This window comes from Taurulus bubalis (genome assembly GCF_910589615.1).
Source record: "Taurulus bubalis genome assembly, chromosome: 21".
NCBI classification, from domain to species: Eukaryota; Metazoa; Chordata; class Actinopteri; order Perciformes; family Cottidae; genus Taurulus; species Taurulus bubalis.
The window spans coordinates 4,246,089-4,272,458 of NC_136609.1; the positions used below are offsets into that span (position 1 = coordinate 4,246,089).

The 26,370-nt window shown below is 42.4% G+C and overlaps 1 protein-coding gene across 1 annotated transcript; it reads right to left on the minus strand.

Annotated features, from left to right (window-relative positions):
- Positions 1-9,344: 9,344 nt before the first annotated feature.
- On the minus strand, positions 9,345-22,603 carry mxra5a (matrix-remodelling associated 5a; the record flags this gene model as incomplete). The annotated part of the gene is made up of 8 exons (XM_079236818.1): positions 9,345-12,359; positions 13,380-13,706; positions 13,822-14,740; positions 15,801-16,274; positions 16,491-19,889; positions 20,818-21,208; positions 22,143-22,272; positions 22,422-22,603. 8 exons carry the CDS (start codon positions 22,601-22,603, stop codon positions 10,769-10,771), a joined length of 7,413 nt encoding a protein of 2,470 aa, XP_079092944.1. The 3' UTR covers positions 9,345-10,768.
- Between the last annotated feature and the right edge of the window lie 3,767 nt (positions 22,604-26,370).

The window sequence follows — 26,370 nt, forward strand, 5'->3', positions numbered from 1 at the left end:
GTCATGGGGACGATTACGCCACCCAAACACACCTTTAGTTCATGTTACATCTCCTCTGAGGTGGAGCTCATTCTGACCCCTGTAGTGATCGCCAGGCGGATTTCAGGATCAGATTTATGAGTTAAACTAAAATATTCTCGTCCCGCCGTGCAGCACAGCTAGTGGTAGTATCAAGACACAGGCTGAGAGATGCCAGACATCTTCACTGGGGTTGCTTTATTTTTCTACAAACCCTACAATTAAATCATTTGAAAGATGATCGGGACTCAACTTCAGGTTCTAAAAATGAAAAATAATGCTTAATAAACTCTTGAACTGAGCCAAACAGGAAACTCATTGATGTGTTGTTTAATAGTTGGATGGTTTTTTAACTGCACAGTATGAGCCTCATTTATATAAAACAAACATATTTTAAGTACATGTTTGTCATGTCTTTATTTTGGCTCCATGGCAGAATTTCTCACCTTCTAATTTTGTTGTTTATACTCTGATGAATTCAAGAGCAAACTGATGCATAACTATGTGTCTGCATTAAAACAAGATGACATCTCTTTACCCCTTCCACATTGGGAACGATCAGACCTTTCAAGCACTGAATATCAAACTCATATCTTAACTAATATCTGTGGTTCAATGCTTTTGCTCTGCAGTGATACATATTTAATTATGACATTCACATGGAAGAAGAAGCTTTTAAAACATTCTGTAACGCTTTATTTTACAGGTCCCAGGTTTCCTAAACATTACCCGGAAAGAATGTAATTTGGTAATAATGGGGAAGTGGAGACCGTGCTCAATTGGTTTGCTTCCAATCATAAAATTTAACAGTTCTTCTTCGAACTTCTTCTGAAAATGTACTTTTAAACCCAGCACAACTAATTCAAACAGATGTCTCAGAAAATCTTTCCATTTTACCCATTTTAATATAATTAATACTCACATTGTTTCAAGCGAATCACGAGAAAATGATGGGACTCATAAAACAAAACATTATGCTTCAACACAATGATTCAAAATCTCCACATTGTGAATGCTCCACTCTTATAATATATCCTCATTTGCAATAAAGCATGTGATACTTTTGATTTCTTTATTTTGTGTAAACCCATGAACACGGACTGGTTTCTGCTTCAGCGTGCTCGCTCCTCCAGCAGGGAGCACTGTGGCCCTTCCATCAGGAGCCTCCACCACGCAGGAACCCAGATGAATAGATGTCTGACTACAGTCACAGTATGCGTGTGATCCTTATCCACTGGGCACACGGTGCATGTCATTTTCATCGGCATCCCTCTCATGAAGTCATGGCACAGTGAAGGAAGATGGTGAGCTGAATACAAAGCGAATGGCAGGAGGTGAGCTCGAGCCGGAGCCGGGTCGGCGGTGAAAAGGCCTCATGATGATTGCTTTGAAAAGAACCTGGCACGTCGCTGCTCTCAGGTGAGTGGCTCCCGCTTGACTCCGATTCATCGAGATTAAAGTGCTGGAATCTCTTGACCATTAAGCTCCAAAAAGGCAAAATGAATCAGAAGGAGTATCCGTCCCTGCTGACGCTGCTCCACAAAGAGCCGTTAGAGAAGTGTTTAAACCAGGTTAGAGAAGCGTTTAAACCAGGTTGAAGGTGCAACAAACAGGAATCAGAGCCTTAATATAGCAGCAAACCACTATTATCTGTGTAAGGACATAGTGGAGTTAACGCTGTTATCTGCCAGCTCAGCTGTTGCCATGTTGAGAGCCTTTAAGAGGCAAGAGAAAGGCTCCCAGTCTCACATCTAGCACCTCAAACTAACAACAGAAGAACAGCCATGTCTTTATTTTGAGCTCCCCTCTCAGATGAACGCGTTTACATCTGAGAGGGGGAGGAGGAGGAGGAGGATATGTCACTCTTACCTGTCTTAAAAACTTGAGAGCCCTGGTGGTAATTACAAGAGGGGATTGACAAAGACTGTCAACACATGTGGCAAACACTGACATTCATTAATAACCGATGTGGCAGTCAAAGATAATAAAAGTCAAAATTATGATGACAGTAATACTGTTTAAAGCAGTTAGAAATGCCACAGCTAAGTCTGCTGCAGTCCGTTAATGGTTAAGCAAATAAATACAGAAAAATAGATGATGGGTGTAAGTTACTTCCTGGCGGACATGTTGACCTCATAGTATAAAACATCATAATGTCCAAATTCAACTCAACCACAGGACAAATAATGAATATCCTTTAGGAAACATATTTCATTAAGGGCTAGAATAGTCAAACAAAATCATAAATATATGTTTTTGTAGGAATTGGCGGTCGTCCTGGGTCCAGATGTTTGTTGAAATACTGAGGGTCACAGCAGCCACTTGGTCACTTCGATAAAACTGCTTCAAAAGACACAAATAGTCAAAAACAAGCAGCAGAGGCTGACATATCCTGACCTTTAACAAAGGTTCAGCTCCAAACATTTCCCATGATTCAACTCAACAGCTTTTCAGCTTTTTGGTTATTGGTAAACATCCTTTTCCTTCTAACTTCACATCCCAGGTTTATAACCTTCTGTCATGTATCTGTAGTCTCCAAGCTAAAGCTCAGATGGCCCTCATGACATCACTATGTGTAACATCCCGTTGGTTCCATGTGTGTCTCCTGATTGGTCGTTCCAATCACCTGTCCCTGGTTTGTCCCTCTGCCAACCCCACACATATACTCCCCTGTTAGTCTTTGTGCGTCGTCTTCCAGCTATATTTTCCAGTGTCAGTTTTATGTTTTTTTGGGCTCTGCATTACTCTCTGTTTTTGACCCTGTCTGACCCCCAGTGTATGACCATTGGCCTAGTAAAGACCTTACCTTTCGCCTCGCCTCATCTCCTGTGTCGTCCTCTGCTCCCGAGTCGCTGCTCTACCACCCCCAGAAACGTGACACTACGACATCAACTGGGTTATTGTTTCTTCCCCTCCAGAGCCACAGAAGATATTCTACAACTGTGTTCACATACACACACCTGGGCTGTGTATAGTTACTAATCACCTGTTGCATTGATGTTAAAATAACTCATTAGCATCTATTAATAAAGAGAATTTCTATAAGCTGAAGCTTTAAAGACCATTCAGTCCGCTCAGACCTTTAACTGGACACAATCAAGCTTGTGGAAGGAGATTTCTAACTTTTCGACAGCAGCGTTCATATTCCTCTTGACTCCTAAAACAATTTTGATGTGTAGAAAAAGAAAAAGTGACCCTTTAACGAACCCCTTTTATCCTCATCAGCATTTTGTCCCTGAGGGAGAATCTTCCACTGCTTTGAAAACTCAACAACACCGACCCTTCAATGGCTCATGCTGCATTAATAGGCCTGCTGGAGGGAAGGTCTGATTTCGTGCTCTTTCGCCCTGCAACTCATAGTGCTAAGAATTACGAAGGGCCGAGGAGCAGTTAAGGAGGGCATGTTAAATGATTTCTGAGTCAACAAGCAACGGAAAATGATATTGTAAAGCCCTGAGCCGTCGCCACCATGTGAGAAGAAGCGTTCTTGCTAGGTCTGCTGTTTCGCTGCCTTTCAGAGCTACTATCTTAGCGAGATGAAGATCTTTCAATACGGCGACTTTGAAACCAGGATTCTGCTTTCTGATAAGGTGATCGAAGAAATACAAAAGCGCTTTGTGAGGTTTACAGTTGATATGTAGGAAAGCTAGCCCAAAGTACAGCTGAGGCTAAAGGGAGTGTCATTAGTTTTTCCAGCCCAGTTGAATGGGAGAGGGAACTGGAAGGATGAGTCAAACAAACACAGGAGAGGCATTGAGGAGACCGCTGTCCATGTCCCGTGTGAAACAAACAGACTTTATGATTGATGTGTAATGTTGTTCAGCTTATGACAACATTATGTAAGACCAAGTGGTTCAATGTGGATATGTTTTGCTAATTATATTGCTAAAGTTGTGATGCTGTTTGAATTTAACCATTATCTTTTTTTCTAACTTTTTACAGCCTAAACCTAAACCTATAATACAAATCCTTTCAAAACATTAACTACGTGGTATTGTGAGTTTCTGCAGGCGCGATACGAGGCTGATATGAAACGTATGTGTTCCAGAAGGGTCGACATTTAACGTATCCGTGGTTTGCAGAAACAATGCCAACATCGTGGTTGTTTTTGCAGATATTTGATCATAAACCGAAGTTGGACACATGTTGTCTTTAGATGAAGTTATTGCATTTCACCCTGAGGGGAACATGCATATCTGACACAAAGGCAGTAGGCAAATTCTTCCTCTGGAGACGACTGTCTGTTCCTAATTTATAATAGTTGTTGAGATATTTCAAACTTTAAAATCTGCCGTTTGTTTGATACAGAACTCAGTGAGAGCCTTCAGCCTCACTTACATAAGCAGCACTGACTCCACACTGACCCCACAAAGAATTTCACCACACCGACCCAGTCTATTTGTTTTGACAGTGTGGGACTGACACCCATATGTGTTTCCAATAAATGCCATCTTTGTGGGGCACATCAACACACATCTCAAGGAGGATGAAAGTGAAAGCCATGCTTAGAGAAAGGAGAAGGAGCTCCGAGCACCGTTTGGTCTATTGGTGAGGCATCTGGGTTCTGTTCCCCTTCCTGTGTTTATTCTTCATTTTCAACCAAAGTGTTTTCCCCTCTCCTACCTCTTTAGTGTGTTTAGATGAACAAATAGTCCTGATAATGTCCCCATCTGGAACTCCTCAGTTGCTTGATGAGTACACAGCTTTCTGCTTGATGGTGTGCTTGTGGTTGACTGATGGCTGTGAATGAGTCTGTGTGTGTGACAGAGGACAGAAGACATGTGCGTGCAGGTGTAGGCTAGACGTCCATGCTGTTATTAAAGCCATGCTGCGTCTGACTTCACATGCACAGTGTGGACGAGAACGACATGCGAGCTGTCAGAATCATAAGCGCCTCCATATGTTTTGGGGTTAACGGCTTTGAACCGCCTCCTCCGCTCATCTTGTGTGGGAGCCGTCGCATGACTGTTTTGATTCATGTTTAAAGTCGCTCAGCTAATTTGATCAGCGGATCAACCGGCGGCTTCAAATTCTAATGAACCACAATTTCTGCGATCAGCCTAATTGGAGATTGCAAGAGTAATGACAGTCAGCTGTGGAGGAGTTTCTGGTCTGTGCTCATTTCAAGCCCCCTGCTGGGGAGCAGCAGCTGAGTGGAGTTTGTCCTTGCAGGGTGCTGGTTGAAACTGGGCCACTAACGAAACAAGTTCCCCACAATTAGACCAGTAAGCACTCTACTTAATGGACAGATGCATCATCTGGAACACTGAAGGTCCATTTCTTACCTCATGACTTGCTAAAATACATTTTTCAGTGAGCTCGTAAAAGAGGATTTCGCAGTTGTTGTTTCTGCTGCTGGGGTCCAGAACTTGTGAATTACAAACCAATTTTGTGAATCCTTTCTAACCCAAGCAGAGTAAATGAAACAATATTCAGCTGCAGGTTGGCCTACAGACATTTTTCTTATCCGTAGACTTGCACACTAATACCCAGAGTGGGAGACGGTCCAAAGGTCCAAAGTTTACTGCACGGCTGCTGGAACCTCAGAGAATATTTGGGAAAGTAAACAGTTGAAACGAAACAGTAGAGTCTGTTGACTTTAACATTCAGGAAACAAACTACGTGGGGATGGAATTCTAAGGCTCTAATAAACACTATCTTGATGGGATTTGCGGTGGATGGGTTTAACCAAGACATATCTTCCACCCAGGAGACCACGGTTCATTCCCAATGAGAACGCAACGATGATTCATCCGTCATGTAACTTGCATACTTCTGTGACATCACTACCAAAGTTAAACTGAACCAAACAACAATCTTTTCAAAAACCAAACTAAGTTGTTTTGTTGCCAAAGCGTAACCAAGTAGTTTCTTGTGAAGACTGAAGACATGTGTTGCTGGCTTTTGTAGGAAAAAGCACCAAAAACATCTTCATAAGATATGAACTGTTGTGTGAGGACATGTTGAGCCGGAGGCCAAAATACCTGATATACGGAGGACGGCCTGCTCTCTCCTTTGGGTGTTGGCTGTGTTTAAATTCAGTGATTACCTTTTATATGCCAGTTTGATTATTGGAGTCAGAGTCCATCATTCCTGCACTATATTCAGATTGTAAGACTGATATCTGGTAGTCCCACTAGGGGGGGGGGATGCTGTATTTGGTGGTGTTAAAACACTTCTAGAATGTTAGTAGATTTAACTTTTAGCAGTCTGAAAGATTTACGGAGCCGACCACAAATGACCATCAAGGCTGCAAAATTCTCCCACCTCTTTTCAATTTAGCTGCTTATTTTTCTGACATTGATGATCATATGATTTACTATGAACACCCACATTCTTGAAGACAGCTCAGCCCTTGTGTCAAAAACAAACAATAAATCACACATGCATACTTAAGCGCTAAATCTGAGACTGATGAAAATGTCGTCAACATCACAGCAGCCACTGAGGAAGAAAGGTGTTAGCTCAGCGCTGCTTCTTCACCAAGGAATCCACGCCGTGTTCTCGTTCACTGAAGAAAGAAGCCAATGCCTTCTGATGGAGCAGTCCTTTCAACTTTTCTTCAAATTCAGTGTCTCTGTTGCTCAGACATGAAGTGCCTTGATGTGCAGATGTATTGATGATGTTGCTGTAGGACACAGATTCTCCACAGCCAGAGCTCCCGCACTGTCTTTGATTCGTCAATCAGCTCCAGCACCATGTGAAAAAACAGTCAGTCACAGATCATAGTAGGTTCCCTCACTGAGGCTTCTCTTCATTTTGTTGCATCTCATCACAATATATATATATATATATATATATATATATATATATATATATATATATATATATATATGCCTTGATTATAACTAATCCCTTAAATAGGGACTTTTTGTTCAATTGCCTATGATGTCTATTTCCTTAAAGTCAGAGCAGATAAGCACAGGAAGGTAACTGTGCATGAGCAGGGTAAACATCTGTACGCGTGGCATTACTCAGTGCTGATGACCGTCTCCTTCAGTAATGAGAGCAGACTACAGACGCACTAAAGGAAAACAGGTGGGTACAAGATGTGAGGTTTTCCAAACTGTATTCAAGCAGGTTCTGGGTCACAAACAGACAGCCTCATAACACAGAGGCATCCCAGTGGAGCGCCGTGAGCTATCTGGTTTGGCTGGACGAAAACATGCCTCACTGCAGCCTAATCAGTTCTCAGAGGGGAACATGTTGATTTCACTAGCAAGAAGAATACTAAAGAGGGGTTGTAAGTTAGTGGAGGCGACACAATGCAGCACTGGCTAACCCCCTGACTAGGGAGCATAATGTATATGGACATCTCCAGAGATGGAAGGAGAACTAGAATACATACCAGAATAGACCCAGTCCACTCAGTCTGTTCTTCCCACTATAATCAGTCCGCTCAGTCTGTTCTTCCCACTATAACCAGTCCGCTCAGTCTGTCTGTCCCACTATAACCAGTCCACTCAGTCTGTTCTTCCCACTATAACCAGTCCACTTAGTCTGTCTGTCCCACTATAACCAGTCCTCTCAGCCTCACTGTCCCACTATAACCAGTCCTCTCAGCCTCACTGTCCCCCTATGTGAAAGTAATTTAAACTTGCATTATTGTTAATGGCCATCAGGGGGTGACTCCAAGAAACTACTTGATTTATTCCCTCAGTAAACATTGTTTTCTAGTTTCAAGTCTTCTTCAATGTGATGTTCATTTAGTAAATGATGGTCATTTAGAGTCAAATGGAGCATAAAGCAGGGAATGCTGTGCATTGACTTCACAACAAGTGGTTGCCAGTTATGTCAAAGATGTATGTAGGTGTGTATCTTTGCTTACCGTATAACTATGTTGTGTATTCAGCGTTTGACAGGATGGATGGAGACTCAGGAAGTAAACCGACATGAAGAGAGTACAAATGTTGTATGTTAGCCCACCCCTTGTTACTTAATACAGGACATATACCTAGAACACCGGCTCATTAACAGACAGGTTTGTGACACAACCTTCATATTGTATGGTTGAGTAGAGTGAGAGAATGCAACATAATGGATGGTTAACTTTGGATCTGGCTATCTAGTTATAGGTAACACTGAGCTTGTCATCTAGTATAGGGCAGAGATGTACGTCTGACTTATTCCTATTTTGATGCAACTACTTCTAAATCCCCCTCTGATGCACATCTTTGTTATCCATTGTACATACAACCATAGATCCTCAGTTATTTTTCTCATTTTGACAATCTAACCAGTGGCAATGGGTTATTCATGAAAGATGAATGATTAATTGTAACATTTTGGTTGGCTAAAGGTGTCGTATTCAGCATTGAGTACTAAAAGAAACTCGAAAAAGTCAAATGTTAATCTAAGCTACATTTAGTTTGAGTGTGATTTTGTCCAGCCAAAATTAGATTCTCCATTATATAACAGTTAAAGTGAATTATGAATATACTGTGCTTACCAAGCAGGTAACGCTAAGTGACCAACTAACGCTGGTGCTAGCTAGTTAGTTGGTAACTTAGCGTTTGTTATGCTAACAATACCTGGGCCTTGCTGATCTTCACCCTTTCTTCCAAATGTGGTCACCAGCATGCACTATTTGGGTTTGTTTGATTTGGATCACTTACCTAGCATGCTCGATGGATTACATCTTTGATGAATTAGGGTGCGCACACCGTCTTTCCCTGAGAGCCTTCTCTGTGGAGCTCAGTCCTCCTGCAGCCGCAGACACACCAGCAGCTTCTTCTCTGCTGCAGCTGCTGATTTATGTCCTTTTCTTTGTTCCATTCTCACATTCTATGAAGACTTTTTCCTGTAACCTTTGTTTTTGTAGCAAATGTAGCAAATATATTAAATATATAATACAGATTACTCAAAGTACACAAAAGAAAACTTTGTTCCAGTAAAAAAGAATAAATGCAACTTGGTACTTCTACCCGGTACATTTCTTTCAGGTCGATCTGCTGAACTAATGGGGGATTTCCTCATGGCTCCAGATGTTTCTTCTTTCTGGAAGATGAGACTGCAACTGTATTCCCTGAGCGATTATTGCAAGTTTCTAGTCTTCAAGAATAATGGTGACCTACTTCCTTCCTCCAGCATGCTAAATTGAGTATTCTCTCAGCTTTGTATCTGTGCTCCGCTTTCTAAGGACAGCTGAACAGAAACTACATTCAACTTTTGAATAATTTCGTAACGAAAAAGTATATAAAGTCACACACGTCTGTATGTTTCCTGAAACTTTTGTGGCAAACACTTCTATTAAAGTTTATTTTAAAAATGATTCTCAGTTATGGATGTAATTCATATTACAATGGAAAACATTCTTGAGCCATCATTTTCCAATCTTTTGCTTTCCCTGCCTCAGCAATAAAACATTTCTTTTTTACTCTGAGCTTCGTAAAAACAGGTGGAAATGTTTTATTAAAATATGATAAAGCTGCTATGCACCACAGTCTGTCAAAGACAAATAATTTACAAATGAGGACATAGAACATTGATCAGCATTTTTCAGAAGCAGATTAAAAAATGGTTCACTGCTGAGAGCAGACAACAATCAGTTATTGAAATATGTGCAGTTATGGAAACACAGCAACTCCTTAAGATGGACATTTATGGAAAGCACAGGATACCAACTGATGTCTTTAGAGTAAAATATACAAATCAATCAATTCTGTACTTAAGTTAAACAATATTTCCTAGTTAGAAAATGAGTCATATAATTTATGCGATTCTTCTGTCAAACTCAGAAGAAACTGTACGATGTGATCAAAGCAACGGTTCATGTACAGCTGAGGAGACACTGGTCAGACAGTTTACTGCTTTAATGTGAAACACCGAGTGGAGTTTATAGAGTCTGATGCCATTATGCAGTTTGCTACTTGAGTCCAACATGACTCATTTGTTCTATATTGTGTTTTCCCATTTAGTAACTGTTATAAGTGTGAGCTATGTGAGCTATATATGTATATTTCATCGAGTAGTTGTAGGACTACTGTGGACAGAAAAGCTGTCGTATTTACGTCATTGTTGGTATTATCTTTCCTAGTATGGTAGGAATATAGAGACACGTTTTTTTCACTTTTCGTCCTGTCCAATTCGAAATATTTAGAAGTTAAGAAATGTGCCAAAGTATTTCAATTAATTTTGGTTTTATTATAGTGTTTGGCCTGGGTAGAACCAATCAAAAACTACAATTATTCATCTGACCCATCACCTTATAGGATGAGGTGCCAATATTTTACAGTTTTTAATTATTACTAGTCAAATGTAAATCATTCAGTAACGGGTAATAGACTGTACAAAGGGACTACACCAGTAATTTGCCTGAAGCTGAATTGCAAAACACAACATTTGGTATCCAAAAGAAACGAGAACAACATCAGCAACTGCAGTCTATGAGCAATAACTGTAAAAAAAAAAAAAAGTATGTAATGCAAACACAGGCAAACGTTATTGTACTCTGCTTCCTCAAGCGATTCGCAAATCTTTAGCAAACATTGCTCACAATCGGATGCCCTTGATAATTCCCAGTGATGTGGATTAAACAAAAGAATTATGTATATGTTAAAGAGTGGTGTGGCAAAATACCATCAACTGCTTGCCACTAAACAGAACAACTGCAGGATTGAATCAACACAATATTCCATCATTGTGACAGCAGTTTTTACAACATTATGATCATTAAAAACATTAGCTGTTTTTATCTCGGCAGTTGCTTGGGCATACAGTATGTTAATGGACCATTATTAAGTGAAATTCTTCAAAACACTTGGAGAACGGTAGCTTTAGAGTCTATGCCTATTGCATTCCTAGCCGTGCATCGATAGACGCCAGCATCTCTTTGTGTCGGGTTCTGGATGATGAGGGAACCTTGTGGATGGAGGTACTTGTTCCCAAAAAGGCGTGGCTGCGCACTGACAGCCAAGCGGGTTTTATCAGGTGTTTCCCATGCTACCTCCACTCTTGGGATTCCAGTTGCTACACAGTTTAACTGAACAGCAACTCCATGTTTAGCATACGTCACAGAGGGAGGGCCGTTAGTAATTCGAGGTGGGTATGCAATCACAATTACTGATGCAGAAAGCTGAGAGCTGCCGTACTCGTTTGCTGCCCTGCACACGTAGGTACCCCGATCATAGACTGATACTTGTTGGATGGCAAGTGTCCCATTAGGTAGGACAGCATATCGTCCAGCTCTCTGTGGCCTGTTGAGGACCACCCCACTGGGTATTGTCCATGTTAGTCTGAGAGGTTCGCCACTGGTTAGACAATGAAGCAAAAGTCTTTCTCCATTGACAATGCTGACAGGAGAGTTATATCTGTTGTTCATCTCTGGCTTTCTCCCCGGGGACAATGTGATCGTACGCTCCACACGCCCTCGAGAATTATGCCCCAGACAGCGATACATACCAGTTTCAGCAACAGATGGGTTGCTGATGATCAAAGAGCCGTCAGGCTTGTGGAAAAACTTTGAAAACCGAGCACCGCTATGCAATGGTGTGCCGTTCGGTAAGATCCAAGTAAGCTGAGGAAGTGTTGAGCCCTCAAAAGAGCAATTCAAAGTCATTGTATTCCCCACCGTCAGTGAAAAGCTATCAGTTTTGGAACCTCTAATTTGTGGATTCTCAACAACTTCTTTCACAACCAAGTTGACCACCAGCCTGACCTCTCCTCCTTCATTACGAGCGATACAAGCCAGCTGCCCCGAGTCCGTCCTCTTGGCTGACCGGATTTCCAAGGTACCATTTAGGTGTACTGTCATTCTGTTGCTGTAGTATGGTGCAGGTAGGATCACATTTCCTGGTAGTACCCACATGATGCGAGGGGTGGGAGTTCCCTTTGCCACACAGTCCAACAGCTTCCGCTGATCCTGGACTGCGGCCACCTTGATGGTGTTGGCAGTTCCTCTTATGCCGTTGATCATTGGAGATGTTACTAGGACCTCCAGCCTAATTACTTTATAGTCTTGTCCTGCATTGTTCCTCGACATGCAGGTGTAGTTGCCTCCATCAAAGCGCTGGACCTTTTGAACCACCAATGTCCCATCATCCAGGACCTGGTATTTGTCTAATGCAGGGGAGATCACTCTATTTGTAGGGGATATCCATGTGATGGTTGGCATTGGTTCCCCTTTGGCATTGCATCTCAGTGTGACTGTCTCACCATAGAAAACCCTGATGGACTTTTGGTCTTTATCCTGGATTTGTGGTGGGGAAGTTGCAACCTTGACTTTGACTCTAACCTTCATCTCATCCTTGCCAAGTTGGTTCTCGGCGTAGCAGGTGTAATCCCCTTCTTCTGGCATGCCGACATGGTTGAAGTACAACGTTCCATTGTCGAACACCACATACCTATACATTGAGAGAGTGAAGGGATGTGGGGGGAGATACTGTTTTACACGTTGATGACTGTAGATCAGTTGAGAGTTAAATGGATTCATGTACATTTATAACAACATGTATGAATTAATGCAATTATGAAGATTTGGACATCACATATTGTAACTTACAGATCTTTCTTACCGAAGAAATACTCAGCACAAATAAAATAATTTCTTTGTCAAGAACTGTATGCACATGAATGAGAGCTGGTATTGAAGTTCTTTGCATATTGTACCAGGAACACAGGTTCTGAATTCATTTCCAAGGCTTTTTTGAGACAGATGACAACAAAGGTACAATATGATACCCTACGCCTTTTTCCTATGTTCAGTCAACTATTATGTGTCAGAAAAAAATGTGTTTGGTTGCCCAGCCTTGATAGACTAAAAATAAGTATTGACAGTGTGTTGCATGTATCATGGCAGGAAACAATGAATACAGTTGAAACACACCGGGTTTTTGTATTGCAGCAGCACATGCCAAAATTGGATCTTGAAGTAATTTTCTTTGGAAGTGTAAAGAGTCATCAATCTTCAGGTGGTGAGCTGCCACAGTAGCAGAGTCAGGGAATATTTTCCAATCAATTATATGGACATTATGCATTGTGCCTCTCTGTTACACTTGCTTATGTTTCTTACATTTTCTTTCCCAAGAAATGTTTTTCCAAAATTAAAGCAATGGTGAAAGGGCAGGAGTTTTTATAAACTGTACAGATTGTAAAGCACCTTGAAGTAAATTTGAGATATTGAGCTTAATGAATTGACTTTATATATATTATTCAAGAGAGCAGGTTAAACTGCTTTGTAATAGAAATCAACATTGCGTCAAATCTGTTTATTCTTACAGTTGGACTATACTTTATAAAGTTCTCAATGAGTTCTCAACTTCTTAACGATTCTTTAAGTTGATTCAGCACCTCTGAATGAACCAATGGAAGTATATTTTAGAAGTGAAAGTTAATTCTAAGAGTCATTATGAAGCAGCTTATACCTGCGACTGCGTCCCCCGCTGACGATATCTCTTTGTTTGTCTGGGTTGACCATGCTGCCGTCCGGCAGTGCCCAGCTGATCTCTGGGTTGGGGAGACCAGATGCCACACAGTCCACCTTCAGGTCCCCACCGTACACCACCTCCTGATTGGATCTCTGCTGCTTCTGCTCGATCTTGGCCGGTCTGGTCAACACGTCGACCCGCAGCAGAACGTAGTCATCACCCATCTTGTTACGTGCCACACACAGGTAGTCACCACTGTCCTTGTCGGTTACAGAATGAATGGTGATAGTGCCATTGGGGAACACCTTTATCCTGGGGTCAAAACTGCAAATATAATAGAAATAACAGCATTTGGAAGACATCAAATTATTAATGAAATACATTTATTTTAACATTTAATTGCTTTAAAAAACTATTAATTTGCATGTACATTTGTTACCTGTACTGAGCATCCACAAGCTTTTTAGAGGGTGTCCTCCAGATGATCCGGGGCTCCGGCCCTCCTGTTGCCACACAGTTGAGCAGCAGCCTCCCCCCATAGATCACATTGGTCTTCTTGGGGGACGACAAGGTGATACTGGCTTTGGCAGAGTTCGAATTCCTCCTTGTGCTCAGGATCACTGTTCTCGTGCTGGATGCCACTGCGTTACTGGCTGAGCATTTATATCTCCCAGCATTTCCCTGGCCCAATCCCCGTATGTACAGGGTCCCATTGGGAAAGACGATGAGGTTACGTCCAGTACCAAATTGGGAAGCAGTGAGCTGTATGCCATCAGGTGTGATCCAGCTGATGACTGGCTGAGGTGCACCTGTGGCAGTGCAGTGGATGTAGGCGGGGCTACCCTCTGGGAGAGTGGTGTTCTCATGATGTGCCTGCTGGATCACAGGTGGCAACACTGAGACATAAAGGCGGACTGAAACAGAGTCGGCCCCAGCTGCACTGCTGCCGATGCACTTATAAATCCCTCTGTCTGTGGAAGTGGCCTGGCTGATCTGGAGTGTCCCATTACTAGAGACAGCCACATGCCGTAGAGGGGCAACACCGAGTGGGGCAGCAGCTACGTGGACATGGTTAGGGAGCACCCATGTGACTCGAGGCGTAGGGTGCCCCTCCACCTTACACTCCAATTTTACTTTGTCCCCCAGGCCCACAGTGATGTCTCTGTGCCGAGGCTGGAGGACCCGCGGATGCTGAGACAGGACCACAAGGTTGACCACCAACTCGTCTGTGCCATACTGGTTCTGGACTGTGCAAAGGTACTGGCCCCCATCCAAGGGATGTGTGTTTCTGATGATTAACGTACCATTTGGATGGACCTCGAACCTCTGGACCCTGGTGTTCTGAGCAATACTTGCCCCTGCATGAATGGAAAGACAGGTATTGCAAGAAAGACAGTGTTCAGACATATTATAAATTTAAGATCAATTATAAATAATTGAATGTATAAAAGTCAATAAACAATATACTGTTGATGAGGCAGATTTAAAAAAATGAAAAACATGATCTTTCCCTAACCTTAATGATCTTAAACAAAGTGTATTTGCCAAAACCACAATCTGTCCCTCACCTAAACCAACCCAGAGTTACGTTGCACAGATATTGTCGAAATAAATATCATAAAAAAGCAAAAAACTGCAAAAAACTGCAGTTCCTCAAATGGCCACATAAAGCTGCATAAGTAGGCCGGCTTCCTCAAATTTTTAACAAAGTGGCTTGGAACAAAAAATTGAAAGCTGTCACATTTCATCATTCTCATACTCATCAATTTTGGAGGTCATGTGTAAACATCGTGCTTTACTGCAGTGGTTCTCAACTGAACTGGTCTGGCTCTAGGACCCACCATCACCCCTGAATGACAAGCCGCGACCCAAATCGAGGAACATTCTCAACTTCTCAAATGTATTTAATGAAAAGACGGTGTAGATTGAACCTGAGATAGTACAGAATATGCATGCCAACACAAAAACAAGTTTAATGATAAACCAAAACGACCAGCTGGTGGCGATGCTAGAAAACTATTCCATTTTACATTAAATTAGCAACAAAAAACGACACTCCGCTGCATAAAAAAGTCCCATCAAAATAAAACCACAGGATAAAAAAAAATACAAAACTAAAAATTATTATTATTTGTATTTTTTGCCCAGGCCTGGGCACCCACTGAAAACGGGACCCACCAGTTGAGAATCACTGCTTTACTGTACACATTGAATACACATCTTCACTGATGATGAATGTTGAACATATTAAACAATTTATATTACTTAGTGCTTTTTGGAAACTTAAATAAAGTACCTTATTATAGGCTCTTACGAACTGAATAAACTGATTACATCATTCCCCCCCCCCCCCCCCCTGACGAGCCTGAACTGATGTATATAAACCACTGAGTTGTGAGAAGGTTGAGTCATACATACCACTGGCAACTTTAGTCCATGACAGGAAGGGCATTGGCTCACCCTCGGCCCCACAGGGAAGCTCAGCATCTGTTCCAGCGTCCACTGTGAAAGTCTGGGAATTACTCTTAGTTATTCTTGGCTTCCCTCTTGGAATAGAGCCCTTTCCAGGTAGGGGGTGCTTTTTGGACACATCCTGAGTGCTTGTTGGAAGTCCCTCTCTGAATGGATCGGTTTGGATTGCAGCTATTGTTGGGGCAGAGGTGGCAGTCGGTTTACTGGTTAATTGTAGGGCAGAAGAAGTTGGCATTGTGCTAATAAATAGTGCCAGCTGTTGGTCAGTTGACTGGGTAGCAGGATGGGGGTCTGATGTTCCCATAGGCTCTGATGTGACGATGGGTTGGGTTTGTTGGTCTATACCGTGGTTGTCTGGAAAGAGGTTGATCCTGAGAGCCTCCTGAGTGGTGGCCCTAAAGGAAGGGCCTATTTTGGTTTCTGTGGAAGATGTTTTGGGAAGTGTGACATATGCCGCCACTCTAGATGGGATCACAACATCAGGCCTTGATGAAGTAGCAGAGACAGTTGACATTATGGTGATACTTGTAAAAGGAACATTAGAGTTATTTCCAACATCAGAGTTATTTCCTGCATTTGCAGTTTTGTTAAGATGCCAATCTACCTCGGACTCGTTGCTTGTGGCTTTATTTTTACTAAAATTATGGTAGGGTCTTTCAGGTAGTGTAGGTTTCTTTGAGGTAACTCTCTCTTCTGTGTCCAAATCCCCCTTAGGAGTCACGCTCGGTGTCGTAATTAAGCCACTTGAAGTGTATCCAGAAGTTGTTTTGATTTCATGCTCGACCAAGGAAGCAGCTGAGGCAAATGGAGAAGGCAGCAGTGAAACAAGAACGGCAGTCTCTTCCAAAAGCATTCTTTCACCTTTTTCCGTGGGTGTGTAGTCTGATTCGTTCTGCCCGACATCTGTTAGCAGTTGCGTTAGAATGTGAACATCCCCAGCGTGTGCCATAGGTCCAAGGTCTCCTGTATCGCTAACCTGTCGTGTCTCCTCTAAGGGTTTAACAGGTGGAAGAGGGCTGTCCGTAAACATCTGCTGAGTGACTGATGTGAGCATAGCCAGGAGCTCGGGAGAAGACGTACTTTCTGAGATTCTAAGAGCTGTTTGAGAAGTTGTCTTTCCGTGACCCACTTCTGGAGATGCTGTTGGAAATGATGGTGCCGCTGATGTGCTTTTGAATAGTGGTTTGGCTGTGGGTTGATGGCTGTCGTGTGTTTCGGAGGGAGAAGTTGTTAGAGAGGACAGTTTTCTGGCTGCCTTGTCGTAATGCCCTGAGACTGTGCTTTCTTCATGACTCAGTATGCCTGATGACGCCGCTTGGCTGCCACTGAATGGAACAGTGGTATTGAAATTGGCGGTTTTAACTTCTAATGGGTCTATTTTTAGCTGTGTGGAGAAAGTGGTCCTGACTGTTGCTAGGAGAGCGTAAGAAGGTGTGGTGGCATTAAACTGTGTAGGTTTAATCAGCTTTTGTTTCCTTTTGTTTGGCTTTCTCTGACGCCCCCAACCCCTTCTCCTGGAGTTAGGTTGTCGAATGTGCGGAGCGAGTCGTCCTTCAGACCCCCTCCTTTTTGGAGTGGTGGGTACTCGTGTTGTTGTTGGAGATACTTCCGTGAGCATTGCTTGAGAGTGCAAATCATCCAGTGCAGATTCCTTTAGATGAGTATGCGACTGTGATGTTGTTGCAGTCACACTCAGATATTTTCCATTTTCCTCTCGGCTTGATTCTGATTCATTTGGGTTGACCGAAGGGATAATTTGACTTCCCCTTGAAGAGAGTTCTCTGTCTGTATTAGAGCTGGCACCAACATTCGGTCTGTCCATATTCTCATTTCTCTCCGATGCGTTGGATGCATCAGCTGTTTTGACTTCATCAACATCTGTATTTGTGCTTTGGTTTTCTTTTAGAGAAAATGTACTGCTGCTGCTTGCAGTGTTTGTGTTGGCCTGCCAGAAAGTGACATAGTGTAAGGGAACAGATGTGGTCTGCTGTGGGAGGAAAAATACACTGTTTGAAGTTGTGTGTATATCCAAAGTAGCGTATTGGGCTGTGTGCTGTGCATTGTATGGAGTCTGTGTTGTGTGTGGCTCCACTGCAACATGATCGCTGTGTGTGTTCTGACTGTTGAATATCATATCGGGTGCATTAGGGGTGGTATAGCTGTGAGATGTCAGGTATGTGCCTTGACCTTCTGTACTATGTTCATTTGTTTTCATTTGTGTATATTGTGTTGGAGTATGTGGTGTTATGAAGTAATCCTGGCCATGCACTGTCATGCCATCTGAAGATCCCTCAATAGTAACTTGTGTCTGTGTTGCCTTCTCTGTCTGTTTACTCTCTGTTGTATGCTGAACTGGTAGTGGTGTCACGGTATTTGGAGCATTTCGATCCCTAATCTTAGCCAAAATATCAGCCCATTTCTCTGGGTCTATTTTACTCTTTGACATATTAGTCTTCCTCCTGCTCTCAACTGTGTTCTTCCTGTCTTCAACATGTGATCCTATTGGTTTTCGAAGCACCGGTGGCCTCCGCCACACATTCCTTGATGGATGGACGCCCCTCCTGCCAGGGGCCACACCTCCTGGTATTCTCTTCCTCAAAGGATCCAAGCGACTTATTGGAGGCCCCAACTGAGTAACCTCAATGTCCCCTGATGCCTCCTCTGCATCCTCTGTGGGGACTTTAATCTGAGTGTTCACCCCTGACGCTGACTGAGGTCTTGTTGGAAACTTCCTCAAGGGCCTAATGAGCCCTTTTCGCCTGAGAAAAGTGATTTTTGTAGCCAGTGTATCCACACCATGTTGATTAATGGCGATGCATTTATAATGACCACTATCCAATAGCTGAGTCTGTGGGATATGTAGAGTGCCGTTGGAATACACCAAAACTCTTGAGGAGTTAGCTTGGAAACTAACTATCTTGCTGTTTGGCAGAATCCAGTTAATTTCAGCATCAGGAGAACCAGATGCTGTGCAAGGCAGGGAAATGGGGTTGCCTGCAAAACCTTCAATAGGTGTAATTGAGGCGTCCTCCCCTGGAGGAGGGCTAGACGATTCCTGCACTGTCAGATGGAATGGCATGACAGCAAGGTCTCCATTAACCTTGGCAATACAGTAGTAGATTCCAGTGTCTGCGTGGCTGACGGCTTTAATGACCAGCTGTCCATCCCTGGACAGAGACACTCTGTTGTCTGGACTATTGAATGGTGCCTCCACCTTAGAGCCGTTTGTCAGCATCCAGTGGATGACTGGTTGGCCAGAACTGTGCACGTTGCAGTTCATTTGACTTGGATTTCCCAGGATAGCACTCAACGCTGTGCTAGTCGTGTTTATTGACTCAATCATGACCCATGTCCGCCTCTGTCTACGCACTAGCTCTGTCTCAACTGTCTCTGAGAAGTCCGTGCTTAGGATCAATTTTATCATCTTGGCTGATGATTGAAGTCTGTTCAGCTGAAGGTTTGCAGATGTCTGCATCAGCCATGCCGGCTGGGCCATGATATTAACTTTAACACCTGTGTAGTATTGGGCATCCTTCTCAGAGTCCTGTCTGTACACATACATTGGATTTGGCTCATTTCTGAGCATAATCCCCCTTTGCAAGTGGGCGGGCACATTACTGTAGTATGCGATAAGCCTCCACAGTTGCTCATACTTTTCTCTATCGACAGGGCATTCAAGATCCACAGACACAGTGAAGTTGGAGGCCAGCTGGAGCTGGTTGACTTGCTCCCAGTTGATCTTGGTAAGGACTCTTGGCTCGCCAATGTCACACTCCAGATCCACCTCATTGCCATGTTCGTCTGACAGGCCCAGAGAGATGTTCCCAAATGGTTCCCTGAAGTCCTCCATGGTCATGACCTCACTCTCAACATCATCAGGTGGGGAAGTCCTGTGAAGAGAACTGATGATGGGGCTGCTGCAGACCAGGTTCTCCATAGCCTGAAGCTCTTTATTGTGGAGGTGCCGAGGAGAGGAGCACATGGGGCACAGCTGGCCACCGGGAAGGGCCCTGTCCTTTTTACATTTCAAGACACCTGAAGACAAAAAACACAAAGCTGTCAGATAAAACCTTGAAGTATTCTTGGATTAACATCTTTCAATGTTCCAATCTAACATATTATTTTTAGATATGCCAAATCCCATTCTCTCCAATCTCCCAGACTCACAGACTTTGAGGCGCACTCCCGCAAAGTCTTTGAGGGTTTAGTTTTGTCCCACTGTCACATTGAATGTTTGAGGGCTCTGGCAGACATTTTGAGCCCTTTATGAACCCTTTCCGTAAATCAGCATTACCCACAATTCATAGGGTTGTGACATTAAACACGCAGTTACCAATGGAAGCACAGAGACCTAAAAAAAGGTAAACAAAGAGGACGGCACATGGGTGTTCAGTCTGTTACATTTACACAACAACATTAAGGATTAAAGATGGAGCATTAAAACACATGAAAGCAGAGACTATATTACACAGATTTATTCATCATGTCAGTGGAGCTGTTTTGACAAAAACGAGTAAGTAGATTATTACCGCTTTTGTGGCCTTAGGGGGGACACTGGGACCGGCCCTTAATGTATTAGGTCACTATATTTAAAGGCTCAACAATAAGGACTTCCTACTTGCCTGGGAGAAATAAAATACCACTTTTGCCCAATCAGGCAAGTGGTCAAAAAGAATGAAATGCTTTTTTCCTGACCTGATTGTTGAAGTACATAAGGAGTGAGCCTTCTTATATATTATATGTTGGTTTCACCACTGTATTCCATTTTGGTCAACTTTTGTTGTTTTAAAGGTTCTCTATAAATAAACTGAACTTGATAATACTGATTATCATGAGAAAACGGCAAGACAATTCTTACTTTATATAGGGACAAGTAAAAATGTATCGATTGGCAAAAGCATTAACGGTGAACTCTATAACGAAACGGTAAATCAAATTTCAGTGCAGAAATGAAAAGTCTGACCTGGAGAAGTTTTATCCCAGTCATGGAGCCACCTCATGTTGCAGTCGCATATCCACGAGTTCCCATGGAGGTACAGGTTCTCCAGCTGCGGCATAGTCACCACCAGCCTGGAGGGCAGTGACGTCAGCCGGTTGTCTGACAGATAGAGGTGCCTCAGAGTGGACACGTGGAAGTGGCCCATCAGGGTGAAGGTGGTGAAGGTGGCTGGGTGCAGCTGCTGAAGCCGATTGCCTTCCAGCTGGAGCAGCCGCAGGGAGGTGAGGCCCTGGAAGGCATCTGGGTGAATGAACTCCAGTTGGTTGTGGTCCAGGTGCAACCGGGCCAAGGCCCAGAGACCCTGAAGGGTGTGTCTGTGGATCTCCTTCAGCTTGTTGTAGCTCATCTTCAACATCTAAACCAATGAGGACAAAGAAAACCATCATTAGAAATGATGAAATTATGATCCTCTTTAAACCTCCCACACCACCAACATCCCACACTTCCCTTAGATGAGGCACGTTATGCTGAGCAGATCAGAGATCTTCAACAACACATTTAGATATGTAATGTGATAATGAAGACATCATTTATATGAACGGCATACACTACACCTACATGACACGTACACTAAACCTATGACACCGTACACTACACATACATGAGACTGTACACTACACATACATGACACATACACTAAACCTATGACACTGTACACTACACATACATGACACTGTACACTACACATACATGACACCTTGCACTACACATACATGACACGTACACTAAACCTATGACACTGTACACTACCCATACATGACACTATACACTACACATACATGACACCATGCACTACACATACATGACACCATACATTACACATACATGACACTGTACACTGCACATACATGACACCATACCCTACACATACATAACACCGTCTTATCTGAAAAAGTAACCGATGGGAGTTTAGGGATACAGAAGCAAATTTGTATGTTGTTAAACAAACATTTAAAAAAATGTCAGCCGTAGCTTTACCTGGTTAGTCAATAAACATAATGGAACCATAGTCAAAGGGCTGGACACACCCTGTTTGAAATGTGGTGATGATAGCACTAAAGTGTGGCATCTTATGGTGTTTTTCTAAAGTTTTAACACCCAAAAAAGCCATTTGGAGATGTGAGCTGTAAAATACCATTATCTAGTTTAATCAACAAAGCACACAACAATAGGACCTGCAGGCTCACATAAGACACTGCTGTCTGAAGTCTTGCTCAAGGACAGCCACTATTCATTAATTCACTCTTTCTTTCCCAGGTAATGCGTTCATTGCGTGTCAGCCGGTGTACCTGCAGTGAAGCAAGGTCTTTGAACACACCATCGGGAAGGCTGTGGATGTCGTTCCCATGGATCATCAGAAGCTCCAGCTTGCTCAGACCAGCCAGCGATTTGTCTGTAATCGTATTAATGCTGTTGAACCTGAAACAACAACACCAGAGTGGGCGGTAAAATCAACATTACACGATCCCCAAATCCCTTCCTTATACTGCATTAAGAGGGTAATCACCGACACTGGAGCACAATAACAGGCATGCCAAGTCAAAGCTGAGGATGCAAAAGGGACTGACCCCAGATTGATGCGCTCCACGTGTCTGGACACAGCAGCTGGGATGGTGAGGAGGGAGCGGAAGGTGCAGTGCAGCTCAGCAGGCTGGGGGCAGGAGCAGGGCCGGGGACAGGAGGCCGAGGCCGCCAGGGGCAAGACCACCAGGACCAGCAGCGAGAGGAGGGCTGGGGGGGGCATCTTCATCAGGGAAGAGCAGCCTGCCATGTGATCACTACCATAACAATATCTGGTTATCAACACATGACACAGGTTATTATTATCTTATTGACCATCATCAACAGCCCTTTTGTTGTCTAGACTGTAAAACTTTTTCATGTAAAATTACAGTAATTTACAGGAGAAACTGCTGCCAGTAAGTTACTGTAAAATGTACAGCATCTCTACTGTATCAATAGAATACAGCAGATTGCTATATTCTATTGATACAGCATCTCTACTGTAATAATTCCAAATTTACAGTAATTTACTGGCAGCAGTTTCTCCTGTAAATTACTGTAAAATGTACAGCATCTCTACTGTTTTTACTAGATTACAGCAGCTTGCTGTATTCTTTGCATACAGTAATTTACTGTAATTCTAAAATACAGTAATTTACTGGCAGCAGTTTCTCCTGTAAAATTACTGTAACATATACAGCATCACTACTCTCTTATGGAAATACAGTAAGTTGTTGTAATCCAAATGTAAAGTAAATTTCTAAATTATTCAAATATACAACAGTACTTTTAATGCCAGCATCAGGACAATTAACAAGCATGACAAATAACAACTTACAATAAACAAGACAAAAGGACATATTCAATATAATATTTTTATTTATTACAATAGCCTGAGTTTGACAAAAAATAGCATCCAAATAAGAGATTAATTTACTTGAACAATAGTGTGCTTACCCAATAGTCAACTTCAATATTAAACAAAAAATAATGCCTGGTTGAACATTGTTAAGATAATTAAATACAAATAAATACAAAAATAGCCCTTACAAATACAAATAGCAATGTGAAAGAGTGAGACACAGTCATAGATATGAAGTGTGTGTGTGTGTGTGTGTGTGTGTGTGTGCTTGTGTGTTTGTGTGTGTGTGCGTGTGTGTGTGTGTGTGCGTGTGTGTGTGTGCGTGCGTGTGTGCGTGCGCTCCATGGACAGAGTTAGGGTAGTGACAAACTCATACAAAGTCCCACTCGAAATCCATGAGCTTCCTCAAGCGGGTGCACACATGCGGCTTCAGGGATGTCACTTTCTTTTGGACCGCTCTCCCGCTCTTCTTGCTGATCACCTTTCTCTGACGTGCCTTTGTCCCTCTGGGTTGATTCCAACACAGCTTCTGGAAAGGATGGCAAGGTAGAACAAAAATAAATAAACGTGAGTCAAACCATTTCTAAACTGATGTTAATGGCCACCACATATTGTTAGCATAATCGTTCTTTTTCCTACTTTATGTTTATAATGCATATTAGAGTAGATATATGGAAAAGTGGTGCTATATGTATTGCTAATACTTACTTTTCTTAGGTTTTTATAAGTGTCACATCTTTGAAATGTGCAAATAACATTATGGGTTTTTGATAACTTGACAATTCTTGTGCATAAGTACACATCTCTATTACAGTCACAGTGTTTCGCCATGTGGTTGTTTTTAGTACTGCAGTTACTTTATTTGGCCATTTGAGGGCTCTGTGGACAACAGATTAGTTTATTCTGGCCAGGAGTTAATCAAATGTATTTATAGTGATTGTAACCTAAAGCAGTGATTCTCAAAGTGGTGCTGTTTTTCATATCCTGGTCGTGCAATATTTGGGAGGGAGCAACATGTAATGTTCACAGCTCAGAGTTGAGGGTGCAGCGGTCGGAGCTACTTACTCTCAGGGATAAAACTTGACTCATGGTGTGCACAGGAGACTTTTCTGTCTCTTCCTGTGTGACTGAGTGGGCGGGATTTACCCATCATGCAGTTTGGCGGTGTAATTCTTTTAAAACCATGAGTCAAGTTCTATCCCTGAGACATAAGTAGCTCAGACTACTATGCTGTCAGCTGTGAACATTATATTTTGTTGCTTGCTGAAGAGTGGGATAAGTAAATGACAATAAAATGTCTAATGTTAATGTCCTTGTGCCAGAACATTCTTCACTTAATTTCTACTCCCTCTGACTTAAGTGATCTCTATATACGTGACATGTTAAAGACAAAACTTTGCCAAATTAATGGTTATAACCATAAAAAGCATGTAGAAACATGTGCTAAAGTTAAGCTACACATTAGCGAAGGTGTTCAAAAATGTATCTTAAGTTGCAACTGGACTTACCTTGAGGTAGTTAATAGTCGTCCTTCTTGCGCTTTTCATCTGGACTGAAGATCAAAACGTAAAAATAATACATCCTCATGACTTTCCCAAACTGGAGGTGGTGAAAATCAAAAAAACATATCGATCGTAACATTGTGAGGTGTTGTGTCTCCTCCACCTGCATTAAGGGAATGGTCTCCTGCTGCTGCGACGAGCACGAACCGAGCAGCGGACTAAAAGTGATTTACATATTTAAACGGAAGACATTATAATTCAAATAGAAAATGACAAGATTGACTGAGGAATTGCAAAACTCCGCTCTGGCTGCTCATTATTTATGAGAACTTCTAAACAATAGACGTTACTTTCCCATGATTCTCAGCGGTACGCAGTAAATTATTGTGAAAAGAAACACTTGACCGTAGGATCATGGAAGCAAGCGCTATACCTCCAAGAATGCATTGCTTTTACAGCATTATACTGTTAGCACATACTGTTAGTTACTATTAGCACAATACAGTAGGTTACTGTTAGAATTTCACTGTAAATTTACATCAAAGTCTCACAGTGTAGTTAATCACTGAACATTCTTTATACACTTCATATACACTGCACATACTTTGCATTTTTGCACTTTCTTTATTGTTTCATTTCCTAAATTATTACGCTTTACTGTTTTGTTTTGTTGTATGTATTAAGTATTTTGCATTTAGGATATTTTGTGATATATTTTGTATACATTTTTAATGTTTGTGTCTTATGTAACTTGCTTGCTACTGTAACAAATGAATAAATAAAGTATACATCTATCTATCTATTATGAATTATCATTAATTAGTTAATCTTTATTCTGATGATTCGTATTATTATCATTATTATTATTAATACAAGTATTCAGGTTCAAGTTCAGGGTTCTGGTGAGAATAAACTGTAGCTGGACCAAAACCACCCAGACTCGTCATAATCTGTCGGAGGTCAAACTGAAGTCGCTGCGCGCGGATCCAGTTTGGCTGAAGTTCCTCTCTTCCTCTCTGCGCGTGAGAGGATGAACTGCAGCTGCTTTCAGCCAAAGTGCTGCCTGCATATTTAATAACTTCAGCTCAAATCATTGTAAGGAAATATAAATGCGTTTACCTCACAATCTTGATAGCATGTCTCTGGGGAACTCCTCATATTCCATCTCAACGAGGCTGAAGTCCAGAACGCGCAGTCGAACCAAAACGGAAACTAGGAGGCAATAAACAAAGCTTCTGTTGCAAAGTGTGTAGACTGCACAGAGCAGAAGCTGAACGCAGACTCTCTGTCAGATCCTTGGGGGGAGTTTGGGTCCGGGTCCTGCTCTGTGGAGCTCCAGTCCGGAATGAGTGAGGAGCGTCTCCGGCGCGCGGCGCGCGGCCGCGACGCAACAGGAGGAGCCAGAAGTTTGTCTGGAGGACAGAAGAAGTTGGAGAGAGATACTGAGTTATATGATACTCAGCTACTGAGCCAAACACTTGTAGTCTGCAGAGTATGAAGCATTGGTTAGCGGTGCTGGGACATATGGATGAGTCATATTGAAACAATGATAAATGAGATTGATCTCAACAGCTGAATAAGAGGAGATCTAAACCCAACGGGACAGATAGAGATCAGAACTGCAGACCAGGATGAGGTTCATGACCTGAA